This window comes from Nannospalax galili, unplaced genomic scaffold, assembly GCF_000622305.1.
Source record: "Nannospalax galili isolate Female #2095 unplaced genomic scaffold, S.galili_v1.0 scaffold298, whole genome shotgun sequence".
NCBI classification, from domain to species: domain Eukaryota; kingdom Metazoa; phylum Chordata; class Mammalia; order Rodentia; family Spalacidae; genus Nannospalax; species Nannospalax galili.
Genome location: NW_008344488.1, coordinates 2,256,095 through 2,272,298, shown reverse-complemented (window position 1 = coordinate 2,272,298; position 16,204 = coordinate 2,256,095). Strand labels below are relative to the sequence as shown.

The following is a 16,204-nucleotide window of genomic DNA, read 5'->3' as shown; positions in this document are numbered from 1 at the left end:
TTTTATTTTATGTATGAGCGCATTGCCTGCATGTAAGTGCACCTGTGTTGTGCAATGCCCACAGACGTCAGAAGAAGGTGTTAGATTCCTCTGGAACTGGAGTTACTGATGGTTGTTAGCCACCATGTGTGGGTGCTGGGAGTCAAACCCAGGTCCTCCGCAAGAACAGCTAGTGCTCTTAATTGCTGAACCATCTCTCCAGCCCCATCCCCTAGAGGATGCTTGACAATGTCTGGAGACATTTTTCTTGTTGAGGATGTTACTGGCGGCTAGTGCAGAGGAGCGCCAGGTGGCACCAACATCTTCCAGGACAGCTTCCCTTAATGAAATGACCAGGACCAAAGTGTCCCTGAGATCAGGGTCAGTGCTGAGATCAGGAAACCCTGGGCTAGGGGTGAGGGAGGGAGAATGGAAGAGCTTGGTGATCACATGGGACTAGGTAGGCCTTGAGGAGGAGTTTGGGGTTTGTTCTAAAACGATAACCACTGGAGACTTCTCCTCAGGAGCTTGGCATGGTCTACATTTTAAAATGTGGGCCTGGTAGAAAATTGGTGGGGGTGGCTGCCAGAAAGTGCCCTCTTATAGAAGCCCAAATGGGAGGTCAAGGCAGCTTGGACAAGCAAGTAGTGCAGACGGACAGAGAGGATGGTTTGGGACGTGGCTTAAAGATGAAACAAAACTCTTCAGTTGCTGTGTGGAGAGGTGAGTAATGGGCAGACTGAGAGTGTGTATCAGAGGTGTGACTAGAGCTAAAGTGTGAATAATGGTGCCATTTGTCTTAAGAAAGATAACTTGGCATAGAAAACCAGAAGTTCTGCTTTGGACAGGATGAGCTTGTAATGGTCAATAGACAAACACATACAGAGACCCAGTGGGCAGAGGGGATCAGCATGCAGATGGTAGTTAAAGGAGATAATGCCTGGTGTGGTGGTGCCTGCTGTAATCCTAATATTCCAGAGGTTGAGGAAGGAGGACTGTGGGTTGGAGGCCAGCCTCTGCTGTATTTTTTACATTAAAAAAGTTATAAAATAGGAAGAGAGAATGAAACTAGATCTACATGGGAACTGCTTACACCTGGTGATCATTGTAATGGATATGAGGGGAAGGGAGAAAGTCCTTGGCACGCTGAGAGGAGTGAGTGTCCTTAGGCTAGGAGATGCTGATGCCTAGAAAGTGTTTAGGGCTAAAAGTGGTTAGGGGACTCTTTTGGCTGTGCTGAAGATAGGCACTTCTGCCTGCACATGAGGACAAATTCAGCCAGGCCTGATGACACAGCCCTGTAATCCCAGCTACTTGAGGTATGGAAGAAGGAGATCATAAGTTCAAGGACTGCCTGGGCAACTTAGTGAGATCCAGTTTGGAAATTTAAAACTTAAAAACAAACAAACAAAAAAACCCCACAAGGACTGGGGACTGTATGTTTGAGGCAGAGAGGGAAGCTGGGAGTGGTGGCGCACACCTTTAATTTCAGCATTCGGGAGGCAGAGGCAGGTGGATCTCTGGAGTTTGAGGCCAACCTGATCTACATGGCAAGTTCTAGGCCAGCTGGGGCTACAGGGTGACCCTGTCTCAGAGATGGGGTGAGGGGGAGAGAGAGAGGAATTTAGGTTGGGCTGCAGGAGGTGGAGGAAGACAGGATAGACCTGGAGAGGAAATGAAACCAACAACAATCAAGCCTGCAGCAGAAGGGACAATGGGGAGGGACCAGTGCATTACTTTCCTAGGGAGATAGGAACCAATGTCTGTTTGGGGCACCAGATGAAATGATGGGGCACCAAAGAAACAATGCTGACCAGCCATTCCCTAAGAGAAGCAGGTGGGGAGGGTCACTGGACCCTCATCTGAGATTCCAGCCACTCACTGTCCCAGCCACCATATGCAATTCTACCCAATTGCACACGACCTTGGGGGCTAGCGTATATAGACTTGGGAGAGTTGACTTCAGGGTGGCTCTATCTATACAGCTATGGGGGAAGCCATCATGCTGGGTGTAGACTTTCCAGTGCAGCTGCTTTGAGGCCACCCATGCTCCTGTAGGCATTCCCTCCCCCATGCTCTGTGGGTAAGCCCCATAAACTCACTGGTTCGCCGGTTGAACTTTGATGGTAATATTCATACTTGTTTGTCCTTGGGACCCTATAAGGAAGAGGTAGATGTTATGTCCCTCTTGGGGGAGAAATTCTCACAACTGAGGCAGGAAGGCAAGGACCAGGAGGCAAGAAGGAGTGAGGTCAGCTCTGGTTATTATTTTTTTTTTTTTGTAAAGAAGCTTCTTTTTTAAAAAATATTTTACTTTTATTTAATGTTTATGAGTGTATTGCCTGCATGTATGTGAGTGCATCTGTGTGTACAATGTCTGTGGAAGTCAGAAGAGGGCATTGGATCCCCTGGAACTGGAGATATGGATGGTTATTAGTCACCATATGGGTGCTGAGAATCGAACCTGGGTCCTCTGCAAGAGCAGTCAATGCTCTTAACCACTGAGCCATCTCTCCAGCCCCCTAAAGCTTCTTTAGGGAAATCCTGATCAGTTGCTGATCAAGGGCAGAGGCCGATAGAGGTTTAGATCTTGTGAGGAGTGGGAGGAGGTCTGGCAAGGTGGCCTGGCAGCTCTGAGCTGCAGTGGGGATTCATGGCTGGCATCTGTGGACTGGGCACCTGCGTGTGGCCCCAAGTGGAGGCCCAGGAGATGGACATACATTGATCTACAGGTTGAGTCTCTAGAGACCTGTAGGCTGCTTCTAGCAGGAGTATAGGCAAAGTAATAAGGCATCCACTGTTACTAGGGCTAAGGGATTTGCAGAGTTTAGATGTATATTGAATTTACCCTAAGACAATTGCTCAGCAACACACACTGTCACTTCTGAAGGCTGAGGAGGAATATGGTCCATCTTGTGGGCATGACTATGGCACAAAGGCTGAGGACATTTGAGTCAATGGAGAGTGTCCAAGGCAAGGCCTGCAGTAGTGGGCAGAGGGGCAGGGATGCTGGGAGGAAGCAAGAGGCTGCTATATCCACTTCCCGCAAGGGCCTGGAGCGGAGAGATGAGCGAACTCAAACCCTATCTATTCAAGAACAACTGTGCGATGGTTTGTTAGGGGTTTGGTGTGTGTATTAGTTATTTTTCTGTTGAGGTTATAGAAACACCATGACCAAGGGAACTTATAAAAGGGAGAGTTTATTTAGCTTATGGTTCCAAAGGGGCATGAATCCATCATGACAGGGAGGCATGGTGGCAGAGGTGGCTGGATGTAAGGAGCGGAAGCTAAACTCTCAAATCTTCAAGCAGGCACAGGAAGGAAGAGAGCGACTCGAGATCCAGCAGGCCCCCAGTGATGTGCTTCCTCCAGCATGGCCACACCTTCTAAGACCTCCCAAAACAGCACTACCAAATGGGGACAAAATGTCCAAATACTTGGAACCTATGGGGAACAGTCTCATTCAAACTACCACATTCCACTCCCTGGCCCCCAAATAAAATTCAACATGCATTTAGTATAATCTTAAAGTCCCCATAGTCTTTACCAGTCTCAATACTATTCAAAAGTTCACAGTCTAAAGTCTTTTCTGAGCCTCAGGACAATATCCTAACTGTAAGCCCCTATAAAATCAAAAGACAAATTACAAAATGGCACCCACACTTTCAGCCTTCTGTGCTTCAAGAATTTGGGTTTCTGTGACCTCTGAGTGCAGGATCATGGCCCTCTGTCTTCTTATGCATCCTTTGTGCTTGGTGCATTTGGCAAAACCCAAGGTGGACAAGGTATAGTTAAAGACTCTTCATGGAGTGAAATCACCTGGGCAGCAGAGTACAGACATCTGTCCTTCTTCCTTCCCTGAAGGTAGAAGTCTGTCTTCTCCCTCACAGAAATGTGTGATCACCAGGAGACAGCAGAAATGTCACATAGAACCATGCCCAATGGCCACACTGTGGGGCTGGGATTAGGGTCAGTTTGGAACTGTGGGCTGCCTATTTGTAATCTCTGGGTCAAGTCTAAATTCTCCTGCCCATGTTTTTTTTTTTTTCTTTTTTAATTTTTATGCCAAGTGTCCTCTGGATATACATGTTTCTCTAGTAGACTGCCATACTTAAATATGACCCAGTATTCATCCTTGTGGTCCTTCCTCAGGTGCTCCATCCACCCCGGCACCTGCTGTGGCACTTGTACACAGAGTGGGTACTCAGTGGACTCAGAGGTGCTCAGTTTAGGAAGTGTCAGGAGCCTCTATCATTGGACCTCCAGCAGGATGAAACATCTGTATATGTATATATGGATTAAAATTTTAGAAAATTTAGCTGTGCTATCAACTTTGAAAAAAAAACTATCTTAATATACCATGTTGAATTAGCATTATACAGAAATTAACAGCCATGTTGATCTAAAACAGTTAATTTCCCATTTGTATAGAGGTAAGACACTATTAAATATGTAAGGTCTCATCTATGTGGCTTTGATTACGGTGCTGTCTGGAAAAGAAAAAGCCATGGAGAACATATAACTTGAATTCTGCTTAGAATTAGGAACGAGGTGAACTCCTGAGATTGTGTCCACCTGGGATGCTTAGACTAGACAGGGAGAAGATGGTGGCTCTCTGGTTCATACCAGCAGGCTTGCCACTCCCATCACTGCCTTTTTTTTCCCAACAGCCCATCTCATCCTTACTGTGGGAGGAAGCAGGAGGAGCCAGGACAAACCCCAGTGTATTATAATCTGAGTAGAAAGATGGAATTTAAATTGATAACTGGAGTGCTCAAATGTAACAAAATTATGATTAGATGCAGGTGACATTGTTGAAGAAGTCCCTAGGAAGAGTCCACATGGATTTGCCTGTGGCCGATGGCTGTTTGTGTGCGTGTTGCTGCTCCTGGGGAGGTTCGGCTCATCTTAAAGTGAGCTGCCTTTAACCTGCAGAAGTGCTCTGTAGGGTAGTCAATGGTATTATAGATTATAAGGCAAATAAAGAACATTGTTTGCTTGACTTACTTCTGACTTACAGGGCAATTTATATGAAGAGGAAACTGGTTTACGTCCCTCCCAGTGTTATTTGGGAGGCAGTTTTCTTGAAAACTCAAAGGTGACTATGAGTGAGTTCAAGCAAAGTCAAGGACTGGACATGGAAGCCACAAGATTGAGAAAAGTCTCAGTTGTGATCTTAATGAGCTTTTAATAGACAGGGTTGGTCTTCAGGGGAAAGCATAAGTTCACTGGAACAAGACAGAAGAAGTGGTAATGACAAGAAAGTGAGATTTTACTGAGAAGGCAGCATCACTTCCCCATCCTTAGAAAATGAGGACAAGAGGAATTCCAGTCACAAGCAGTCGGGAGAACATTCTCTAAGTGGTCTGTTGCTTTCCCCTTTAAACAGGGCAGAACATTGTGTTCTGACTGAGAATAAGATAAAGGGACTAATGAACCAAAGTCCAATAAATGCTGTGCTTGTTTATGGGTAAATTCAGGGCAGGGGACGGTGTGGCTGTGCTCAACCAACAGTCCAAAAAATGGGAGACTGAAGACCATTTGTCCATTTCTTTCTGACATGTTCAACCTGAATCTTTTAGGAGTGAGGAGGCTGTCCTCAGGGGTGCTAATCTGAACTTCTGAGATTTATAGAGACCTAGAGTTTACCCTCATGGTGGCTTAGTCCCTCATGACCCCTCAAGGTCAGCAAAGCCACCATCATACCCAAACGAGGCACCACAGGGTCTATGATGGTGTTCAGAGCTAGGCATGGATTCTTCCTGATCAAAGCTGACTGGACAAAAGAATCAGGTGGGGTGTGGGGGGGGCTTTTAGTCTCCCTTTCTATCACAGCTTGGTACTTTCCCTTAAATAAGCAAGGCTGAGAATTTTGGTCTAGTCCAATCTATGTATCAGGTGTGGTAAGAGCTAGGAAAAGTGAAAAAACAAAACAAAACAAAACAAAACCCACCCCCCCCGCAAACCCTTTAGGGCTATTTGCATTTTCAAATACATAGCAATAAACATTAGATATGCCAGGTCAATGACAATAATGAAAGCAGTTTGCCTGGAACCATTTGAACAAAATATAAATTGAGATGAATTGAAAGAAAAAAATAATACTCAATGCCAAGAAATGAGAGCCTACTTTCTCTACCATCAGCTTGTCTTTTCTTCCAAGTGTTTCTCTGAGTTTGCCACTTAAATGGCACTCTTGCCTGGTGTGGTGGTGTGCACCTTTACTCCTGGCCCTGGGGAGACAGAGGTAGGTGGATCTCTGTGAGATTGAGGCCACCCTGGTTCACACTGTGACTTCCAGATGGGCTGTGACTAGGGAGACCCTGTCAAAAAACAACCAACAAAAAGACCAAAAAAAAAAAAAAAAAAACAAAAACAAAAAAAAAACCCAAAAAAAAAAAAAAAAAAAAAAACAAAAACAAAAAAAAAACCCCACTTTTGCTGTGCTCCCAATTATTTTCTGACCAGGCCCGGTTCTGTATTAGAATAATGCCAACTCTTACTCTTGAATAAGGCATTACTGAATTACTTCAAATACATTACCTGATTTGGTGTAGTTACAGCAAATACCACAACACCCGACCTTTACAGAAACTGTCTTCTGCTGTGTCAGGATGAATTCAAAAGACCCTCTGATGAATGGTCAGATAGGAGTCAACATAATCGAATGGGGGCTTGTTCTTTTTCTCCCCATTAGTCAGTGCCAGCAGTGATGTATCCTGAAAGATTTCAAGCATATCACTGACACTTTCTGTTTTGCTTTGTTCTCTAGCCTTAGGGAACAGGGGAATTGGGAACTGGATGGATGTTAGAAATAGACTTCTTATAATTCTGGTTACACTTGGTATTTTTGCATGTTAATTTCCTGTGGGACACAACTGCCCATTGTAGGAATCAGCAGTCATTAATTATACCACCTTGCACAGCAGAAACTGACACAGGTAAAATAAACATTAGGATTTAATACAGCTTGTCTGCCACATTTAATTAGTGGTGGGGTTACTTTCTACTATGTGCCTAAGAAAACAAGGGAACATTCTGCCATTTCTTCTAGCAGAATGGAGGAAGGATTAAAAAAAGGAGTCAAGCCCATTTCCACCCAAAGGCTACATTCACCAGTAGGTGGCGCTGTAACAAAAGCAATAAAAAAAATCAGATCACAGGTTGGGTCTATGACCCCAGAGACTGGCCTCCAGCACCAGGACAGAGCCATGAGCAGAGGCCAAGGACAGAAGTCTTGAAGTCCCGTATATGGTAGGAGGTGGCTGATCTAAGAGGAGCCAGTGTCCAGCATCCTGTCAGGCACGGCCTTTTATTCTGCTAGTAAGGCCTTAAGCCTCACTACAGCTTCTATGAGGCCGACTCTTCCTCTTCCCCTTAAAATAATTTCCCAGTGGTCTGGATTTCCCATCAGGAAACAGAGACCACAACACTCAGGGAAGCCCTTCTCCCTAATTCAATGCGTGCAGATGGCATGCCTTCAGAGATCTTCAAATATTAAGCACTTTAAACCTCAAAACCTACTCCAGTCTTATAAGCAGCTCCACACATGTTAGAAGGAATCTTGTGAAAAGAAATGAAGAAACATCTCAGAAAATAAATGGGGAGGGCTCCTAGATGGAAGTGTGCTATATCTCTTTAGCCCTTCCGTATGTGCTAAAGCAAAGAACGTTTTCACCTCCATATCCTGTGTACCCCAAGTTCCCTTACCATCTTGTATGTAGTGTGTACAGTGTCTTGATGACAGAATGGACTTCAGCAGTGGCTGAACTGGTGACTCAGGAACACAATTAGCTTTATCCTGTTTCTTTCTGCTACTAAAGTCTTCTTGCTGGTCCTGGTGGCTGCTTCTGGAACCCATCATGGCATCTACAAGTACTCACTGACTCAGATGGCAACACACTCCACAGGAGTATGGAAGGGCCACACTACTGGTCTAGGTTGGTCTCTTCCACAAAGGTGTCAGGTGAACCCTGTCCAGAGAGGAAGGAGGACCCTAGCACTAAGGAAGTTGGAAAGCCAGTCCAGCTCCTCCAAAGGAGATGAGCGCTGGGGAGAAACAAGGAGCTTACATGGCTGTTATGATCAACAACCCACAAAGTGTGGCACAGAGTGAGGGAGGGATGGCTGGAGAATGGAGCTGGGTCAGGGCCCCTGCCATACTTTGGAAATCTGGCTCCCTTAGCCACTGGGTCCTGACCTAAGCTGAAATGCGGTGACTCTTCTGTGGTTTTATTTAGTGGTTTCCCAAGGAGTTTGTACAAACAGCCCAACACAGAAATGAATTATTACCAAGACAAAGACAGACCACTGGCCTCTCAGTGAGGGACAGAAAGCCCTACAAGTCTAAAAGTCAAGAAATACGAACTGCCACATTCCTGAACTAGCCAGGTACTGCTCAGGGCAGACCTGAAAGGAAATGGATGGACCCACAGAAGTCACCTATCTTCCACATACAGCTCTTAATTTGAACTGTTACAATAAAAGGTACATTAACTTGTTCACATGTTCTACGGGCCCTTGGGAGAACTGAAAGCCAACCTGGCTTTGAAGGAGTCAAAACTTTCTGGGGTCCTCCTCTATTTCCCTTTCAACATTTACCTGCATAGTAATAAAAGTGAGGGTATAACACCCACTATGCATTCTGCTGACCAGAAGGTCAATTTTACTACCTGACTCATTGTAGCTAAGCTTGCTGAGTATATTTAAACAAACAAACAAACAAACAAACCCAAATCAGTAATGCTGGTTATCAGGTTAATCTCGTCATTCCATCTTTTCATTCCAACCCCAAGCTGGTGTGACCATCTTCAAGACACGGCTGCTGGGGCAAAAGCAGATGGGTCCAATACTTGTAAATTTCATATTTATTGTAACAAAAATTATGACATGTCCATTTGTGCATTCTTCTGTAATATAACTCTGGGTATGCAGATGGCCTAAGGGACTCTATACAGTCATGCTGATTGTGGCAGCAGTAAGGAACACAGTTAGAAAGTGTCTGCAAAAGTCAAGAGGCTGGGCCAGGACAGGAAGGAAAGAGGTTCCAGTTCCCGAGGGCAGGCTGTTGCCCAGTGGCCCCAGAACCACACTATCTACACAGGAACACTCTGGCCAAAGGGCTCACATTGAAGGTAAGCTGGGTGGGTTCAGGGCAGGGAAGGCTTTTCAGGAGGTGAAAGTCAGTTATTCAGGCTGTGTCCTTATACCAAGACTACAACACATTTTAAGTATCACTATATTTATATAACACTGAACTATTTACAATAGAAATTTCTCAATCAACTGTTCTCTCAGAGAAAATTAGTGAATTCCAGTGACTTAAGTCACCTGACAGAGTAAAGCAACTCCTAGGAGTTAGTCTCTGTATTCTACAAACGTCTATCATTTTCAAGACAAAAAAAAAAAAGCCTTTCCCTGCAAAGAAACACAGAATTACAATATTAAATCATTTAGCAATGGCAACCTGCCCTGCCTTTCAAACAAACAAGCAACAAAAAGCCATTTAAAAAATATTACATTATCATTAACTGCTTCTCTGTAATATATTAAACCTTTTGTTCTTTGTCTTTACACATTTGATATGTTAGGGAAAGAAGTTAACAAATTTAAATCATATTTGTAAAGCATCACTAGAAGAAAAGTGGTAATTATTAAAAAATAGCCAATAGAAAGAGAACCTACAGAAGAGCTGCAGAGAAGGGTGAGGGCAGTGTCTGGGACAAGGACACGGAGTAAAACCCCTGGTTTAATGTGAGCCTGGAGACTCGCAGTCTTTCCGAGTTAGTTTATTGTTTAAAACAGTACTGGGTCATAGCGGCGTATCATAATAGTCTGGCAGCTGGTCCATCTGAAACTGCCGCTGTGGTAGCTGCTGGGGCTGCAGCTGCTGTGGCTGGGGTGGTGGTGGCAGCTGTGGCTGGGGTGGTGGTGGCAGCTGCTGCTGCTGCTGTTGCTGCTGTTGCTGCTGTTCCTGGTGATGCTTCATGATTTCTTTGACTTCCTCCTCCAACTCTGGGGGTATGATAAACTGATCATCAGGATCTGGCTGAGCTGGGGCAGCAAAATAACCTCCGGGCTTTCGGAGAGGTGCATCTGTGGCAACCTCTATCACGTTGTGGCTCCTTTCCTGGGGAGCTACTGAGCCATTAGCCCTACGTCGCCCAATGGTTCCCACGGCAGAAAAGTCAGCCTTCTTGGGCAGACTTGGCTCGTCCTCATTGGCACTGATGACAATGCCCTCATCACTGACCTCGGCTGGCACCTGAAGCAGGTGTTGCTGTCTCTCCTTCTCCTTGGCCCGGCTGCAGTGGATGTCTACTTCCACCTCTACCCGGCTGCCATTGCTAAAGACACCCTCAATGGGTTCTTCATCATCACTGTCAAGGCCATTGTCAGAGAAGGCGCTGGAGAAAGTGGCACTGGACAGCTGGCGTTGGAAGGAGTTAGACAGGCAGACCGGGTGGAGCATGCAGCGCTGCTCATTGGGGTAGGCAGGGCTGTTCTCATTTAGGACTCCAGAGGGGGGCTCATCGGAGGCTGTGGAGCCCACCTCACTACTCATCTCAGAGGTGGACAGCTCACTGCTGATCTCGGACGCCATGCCACTGCTGGAGGATGGCACACCCAACCCGTCTGAGGGCCGGTCCTTGATCACCATGTTGACTGAGGGTGGGAAGATGCCGGGGCTAGGCGGTGGCATGCTCCCTCCAGCACTGAGCTCGCAGCAGCAGAAGCTGTCCTCGGTGACACTGAGCTGTACCACCACAGCACTGATGCTGTCGTGGCAGCCGTAGCTCTGAGCCAGGGTGCACAGTTTCTTGGCAGCAGCCAGGGCATCAGGAACGTTGCGCACAGCCTCCACTGCCTCTTCAATGGATAGGGTGTCCCAGAGCCCCTTACTGCCAAGGATGAAGAACTCATCCTGGGGAGTCAGGAGCACAGACTGTACATGGGGGCGAGGTACTACGCTGGGATGGAGGAAAGTATAGCCCAGGATGCGTGTGGATTCTGTCACTCCATTCACCTTGCCATCCTGGAAGAAAGGTTTCCAAAGACACAGTGAGCACAGAACACTTGGGGCTACTGAGCAGCCTCCATCTGGTCCCTAATTGTAGGAGTACAGAAAGCACAAGTGCTGGGTAGCCCAAACAGGATGATCTGTTTACCCTGTAAAGTAGTGGTTAATGTGTAGTCTGGGCAGGTAAGGTGCAGTAGGGATGAGAGAAGTATTTCAGTCATTCCCTGAACTGGAATCATGTTCACACAAGGTAGTGAGATGTGTCCCTCTTCATGGCACACTGATATCTAGCCTCAAATGACATGCAGGCTCACTAGGTCCTAAGCCAGCCCGGGAAACCCTGAGACAAGGATGCTTCATGTTTCTTTCCATTAGTACAACCAGCATGGTGGCAAAGGTAGGTAAAGCCAGGGAAAAGGTGTGCACAGAGGGTGCTGAAGTAGCAGAGAAAATCTAGTGTGGCTACCTGGGTCAGAATGCTCATATGTTTGGAGAGGTAGATGCTAAAGGAGAAGTACCAATTCTTATGATTTGGAGAATCATAAGATGGAAAAAGAAGAAAGTCTCTACCCTTAGTTTAGACGGATTCACACCATTTAAACCAATGGTCAAGGTTTCAGACCACTGCCAGTGTAAATTAAGATGCTTACTTTTTTTCGGTCTTTTGAGACAGGGTCTCTCTGTAGCCCCAGCTGTCCTGGAACTTACTATGTAGCCCAGGCTGGCCTTGAACTCACAACAATCCACCTGCCTCTGCCTCCCAAGTGCTGGGATTAAAGGCGTGCACCACCATGCCTGGCAAGATGCTTAATTTTTAACTATGTGGAGGTGCTAGGTTCACACTGTAGCTTCCAAATTTGAGGGTCTTCAGCCTGTGACAACACGCCTCCCCATGTTCCTACTTTCCACACTTCTTTCCAGAGAAGGTTCAGCAACAAGAAATGCAACTTTTAGTGTGTCCCTAGGATTAGTAAGTTGCCTCTCTCAGAATGTTCCTGTCCTTCCCAGCTCCACCACCTGCCCTCACTTGGGCTTTCCAAGTGTTTGCTTATTCATGGGTGCCTTTCCCAACTCACATGACCTCGCCAGGCCTACAAGCAGGTGGCAGTCTTGGAACTAAAATGAGTAAAATAGGGCTTCAAGCACAAATTTTAATGCCCTTGATTGTAGTGATGTAATTCCTAATTCCCCTCACCCCCAGTATGGCATCTAACAAGAGCCACCCTTGTTTTTCTAGGCACCCTTCAGATCTCTCCCAGCATCTGTGTTTTAAGGGCATCTTCAAGGTAGAGAAATGAAGTTTAAAAACTCCTCACTGTTTAAGATTCAGCATAATCAAGGAAGAGGAGAGGCAGAGAAAATAAGAGAAAATGGCTGACCTATACACTGTGACTCATTCATGCAGCAGAAAGCAACCTTCAAATCATGCTGGCATGCAATGTTGGATACTTAGTTCAGTACTCTGTAGCTACTGGCCTGTCTACCATTCATTTTAATTGGTTGGAGAACAGATAGGAACACAGACTCATATCCATGAGATCCCAGACTATACCCGAAGTCTTTCTATGTCTTTCTTGAAGCACTCACACAGCCTCTCTGGAAGTAGTTTTTGTGTTTGTTTGTTTGGCTCTTGAGAAAGGGTTTCCCTGTAGCCCCCAGCTGGCCTGGAATATGCTGTGGAGACCAGGCTGGCCTCGATCTCACAGAGATCCACCTGCCTCTGCCTCCCGAGTGCTGGAATTAAAGATGTGCACCACCATACCAGCTGGAAGTGGTCTTTTTCTCTTCAGGAATACCTGCCTTCATCTCTCTACCTTGAATTACATGTGGTTCTGAGTTTTATCAGTAAGAGGAGGTTGAGAACTTCTTGTGGGCATCACCAAGCAAATAGCAGGTGATTGACATAGTGGTAAATTAGTAAACAGAGCAGAAAGAACTTTGGACATTTCTCTGGTAATGAATTGTGTCATACTGTTACCCCAGGGTTTTTCAATAGCAGCACTACTACCCCTTTGGGGACAGGTAAGTCTTTGCTGTGGGGACTGTCTGCCACATTGTAGGATGTTTAGCCATATTCCTAGCTTCTACCCACTATGTGCCAATAATAGTCCATCCAGTTTTGATGACAAATGTGTCTCTAGATCTTTACTTTTGCCCTTCTTCCCTTACCCTATGATGACTGCATTACTTAAATGAAATACAAGGCAAAAGACAAAATAGTTAAATCTACAGACACTCATAGGCTACATGTCAGACAAGCATTGCAAAATAAGGCAGATACCTATGACTCCCACTTTCCAGATGAGAAAACATAGGCTTAGAAAGGTTTAAAGGCCATATGCTGCCAGAGGTAGAGTTGAGATATGAAAACCATCAGTGTGACTTCCAGAGTCAAGTCCTCGACCACCTAACCAGTGCCTTTGAAGATCCAATAGAAAATACCCATGAAGTATTCTGCCTCCCTGGCAATTGATAAATGTCTTATTATGCTATAAGGAATTATAGAGATATTCCACAATATCTATAGACATACCACCAAGGAATTTGCTTAGTAACACTGTGGATTTTAAATTCTAATTTTGAACTAATACCAAAATCTCCTCTGAAGGCAAATGCTCTCACACAAGTTTCTGCCAGGAGAGGCCTCTCCTCCCTGTTGCCCAAAGAAAACTGCTGCTCACCTCAGTAATAATGGCCTTGTGCTGTTTAATTCTCTTCAGCTCTTCTTCACAGCTCATGATGTATGATCTGGACAGAGGCAGTGGCTTCCCATTCCGACAGAGAACTGTTTGACACTTGCCCACATTAGCAGAGGTCAAGGTAAAGGATCCTCCGGGATCCACAGGATCATGCTTGATATGACACAGGACAGCAGCACCTCCAAGTTTCTGTCCAGCAGTTCCAAGTTTTCTGAAATTCCAAGAGAAGGGATGAAAAAACAGCTAATTGTGTCAGTTCTGATCAAAATAAAGAGTGCAAAACTAGACAGGGTCAGGAGGACAGGAACCAGGATTGGACTTAGCCCCTTTCACCAAGCCATTCAGCTTCTCAGAAGTCTGACATCATACACACTTACATGGAGAGGTATCTGCTTATACCTGGGAGGAAAGTGTCACCTTTTGGCTAAAAGCCATATTTGCTGGGCTTAGCCTTCTGTTCCCAGCTGGCTGTCCCTATGTCAATCATCTTGCCCTAGCAGTACACTATAAGATATCAAGAAATTACTGCTTCTTTCTCCATCTACTTCTCTAAGTTCTCTGTTCCCACATAACTCAGAGCAGGTATGAACACAGTATATGCATGCAGACACTCTGCAGACTAATTCTAACCACCACCTTCTTTGTTCTAAAGGATGTTTGCTGCTGGTCTTGCCCCAAGCAGCCAGACTTTCTTAACCACTGCTATTTATTCTACGAAATGCATAGGAAGGACATTCTGGTACAAATACCAAGTGTTTTTTTTTTTTAAATTTATTCTTTCATTTGACCATTAATCCATGGACTTAGGAATATTTGAAGCACCTATAAACACTGACAATCAGAAGGATCAAAGAACACTGATCACAGGCTCTACTAATGATCACTTGTCCAAGGTCCCTCCAAAGAGTCTTGACAGTTACAAAAAAACAGCCTCCCTTGCCTTTTAAGGGCAGGACAGACCCTCGGGCACTGTGAGCTCCCATCAGTCTCTAAGCAAAGCAACTGGCAGCAGCAGCAATGGAAACCAAGGCTGCCTAGCTACATGGACACTATGCACAAAGAACATGCAGTCACCCCGAGGACTGAAATGCTCACCACAGTCCTCAACCCTGCCAACGAATAGACAAAAGTCTTCAAAACACCCTAGAGAAGGGTCTATGACTCAGATTCCCAAATGTCTGCTTCCAGACGTCCATGACCTCATTCAACTTTAGGTAAATGCTTCCAAGGCAGCACTACTTTCTCTTAAAGGCACCAAGATTTGTAAAGTGGGACTAGTAATCAGAATTTGGGATCCTTAGTTTTAAATTCTTGTTGTGTAAGAGCATTTTGCGAAAAGTGTGCATGCATAGTGTCATGTATGTGCACATATATCAGTGTGTGACAAGGTGGTGGTTGAAAATGGAAAAACGCTGTATTAGGTGGCTGGAACACCCTTGGAGGGCTTGGATCCTGGCTGCATGGCCTATGGGTCCTTAGGGCACTTTGCTTTACTTCTCTGTCCTCAGTTTCTCATATAAGAGAAATATGAGAGTAGCAATGCCTATCTCACTGGGGAAAATGTATGGCATGTAAAATATTTTAAAAAATGACTGCATATTAGCTATCACAATTGTGCTCAACTACTGTACTGGCTCCTTTTTAGTGTCAACTTGACACAATAAGACGGAGTCTCAACTGAGGCACTTCCCAGATCAGATTGGCCTGTAGCCATGTCTATGGTGAATTATTCTGATTGTTGATAGATATAGGAAGGCCCTGGGTAGGTAGGCCTGGGTTGTATAAGAAAGGTGGCTGAGTATGAGCCAGAGAGAACAAGCCAGTGGGCAGCATTCCTCCATGGCATTTGCTTCAAGCCCTGCCCTGCTTGAGTTCCTGCCCTGATTTCCCTAGTGATTAACTGTGACCAGTAAGATGAAGTGGGCCCTTTCCTCCCTAAGTTGCTTTGGTCACAGTGTTTTATCTCAGCAGCAGAAACTGCTGTGTGTGCCCGCTTCGAATCTGGTAGACAGAGGTGCATCTGTAGCAAGAGATCTGCTTGTCTCAGGCTCTGCAAGGGGCAGACACAACTCTGAAGGCTGTAAGAGCAGCATTCTCAGAGACAGTGCCTGTCTTGGTTACAAAGCCACTTCTTCTGGCAGATTATCCATGGGGGAGAAGTAGAGGACGAGATCATCACCACTGCCATGACTATCAACGTACTAGGATATCTGCCACTGAATCCCGAAAGAATAAGGGTCTGCAGTACAGAACGCAGAGCAAGGCAACTCCTGCACAATCTACAAAGCCCTTAAGGTGACAAAAGAATGAGAAGTTCTTGGAATGAAGGTATCCTTACAGCATCAGCCCTAAGAGTTCAAGCAATAGTCCCCAGTTCCTGCAGTGACCCGAAGTTATACTGTAGGTAAAAGGAAGTACCAGACAGCGGCCTAGGAATCTGTCAACAACACTGGCTCCAACACCAAATGAACAGGAGAAGGGCAACATACAAAGAATGTTTTAATCC

The 16,204-nt window shown here is 45.5% G+C and overlaps 1 protein-coding gene across 1 annotated transcript in view; it reads right to left on the bottom strand.

The window, feature by feature from the left end:
• Window positions 1-8,830: 8,830 nt before the first annotated feature.
• The window catches only part of Phlpp1 (PH domain and leucine rich repeat protein phosphatase 1), a 263,807-nt gene continuing 256,433 nt past the window's right edge, over window positions 8,831-16,204 (bottom strand). Inside the window, exons 16-17 of the mRNA XM_029567169.1 lie at window positions 13,681-13,909; window positions 8,831-11,014 (exon numbers count right to left, since the gene is read on the bottom strand). Of these exons, the coding sequence (XP_029423029.1) occupies window positions 9,791-11,014; window positions 13,681-13,909 (1,453 nt within the window). The 3' untranslated portion in view covers window positions 8,831-9,790. The remainder of the gene's footprint in view (window positions 11,015-13,680; window positions 13,910-16,204) is intronic.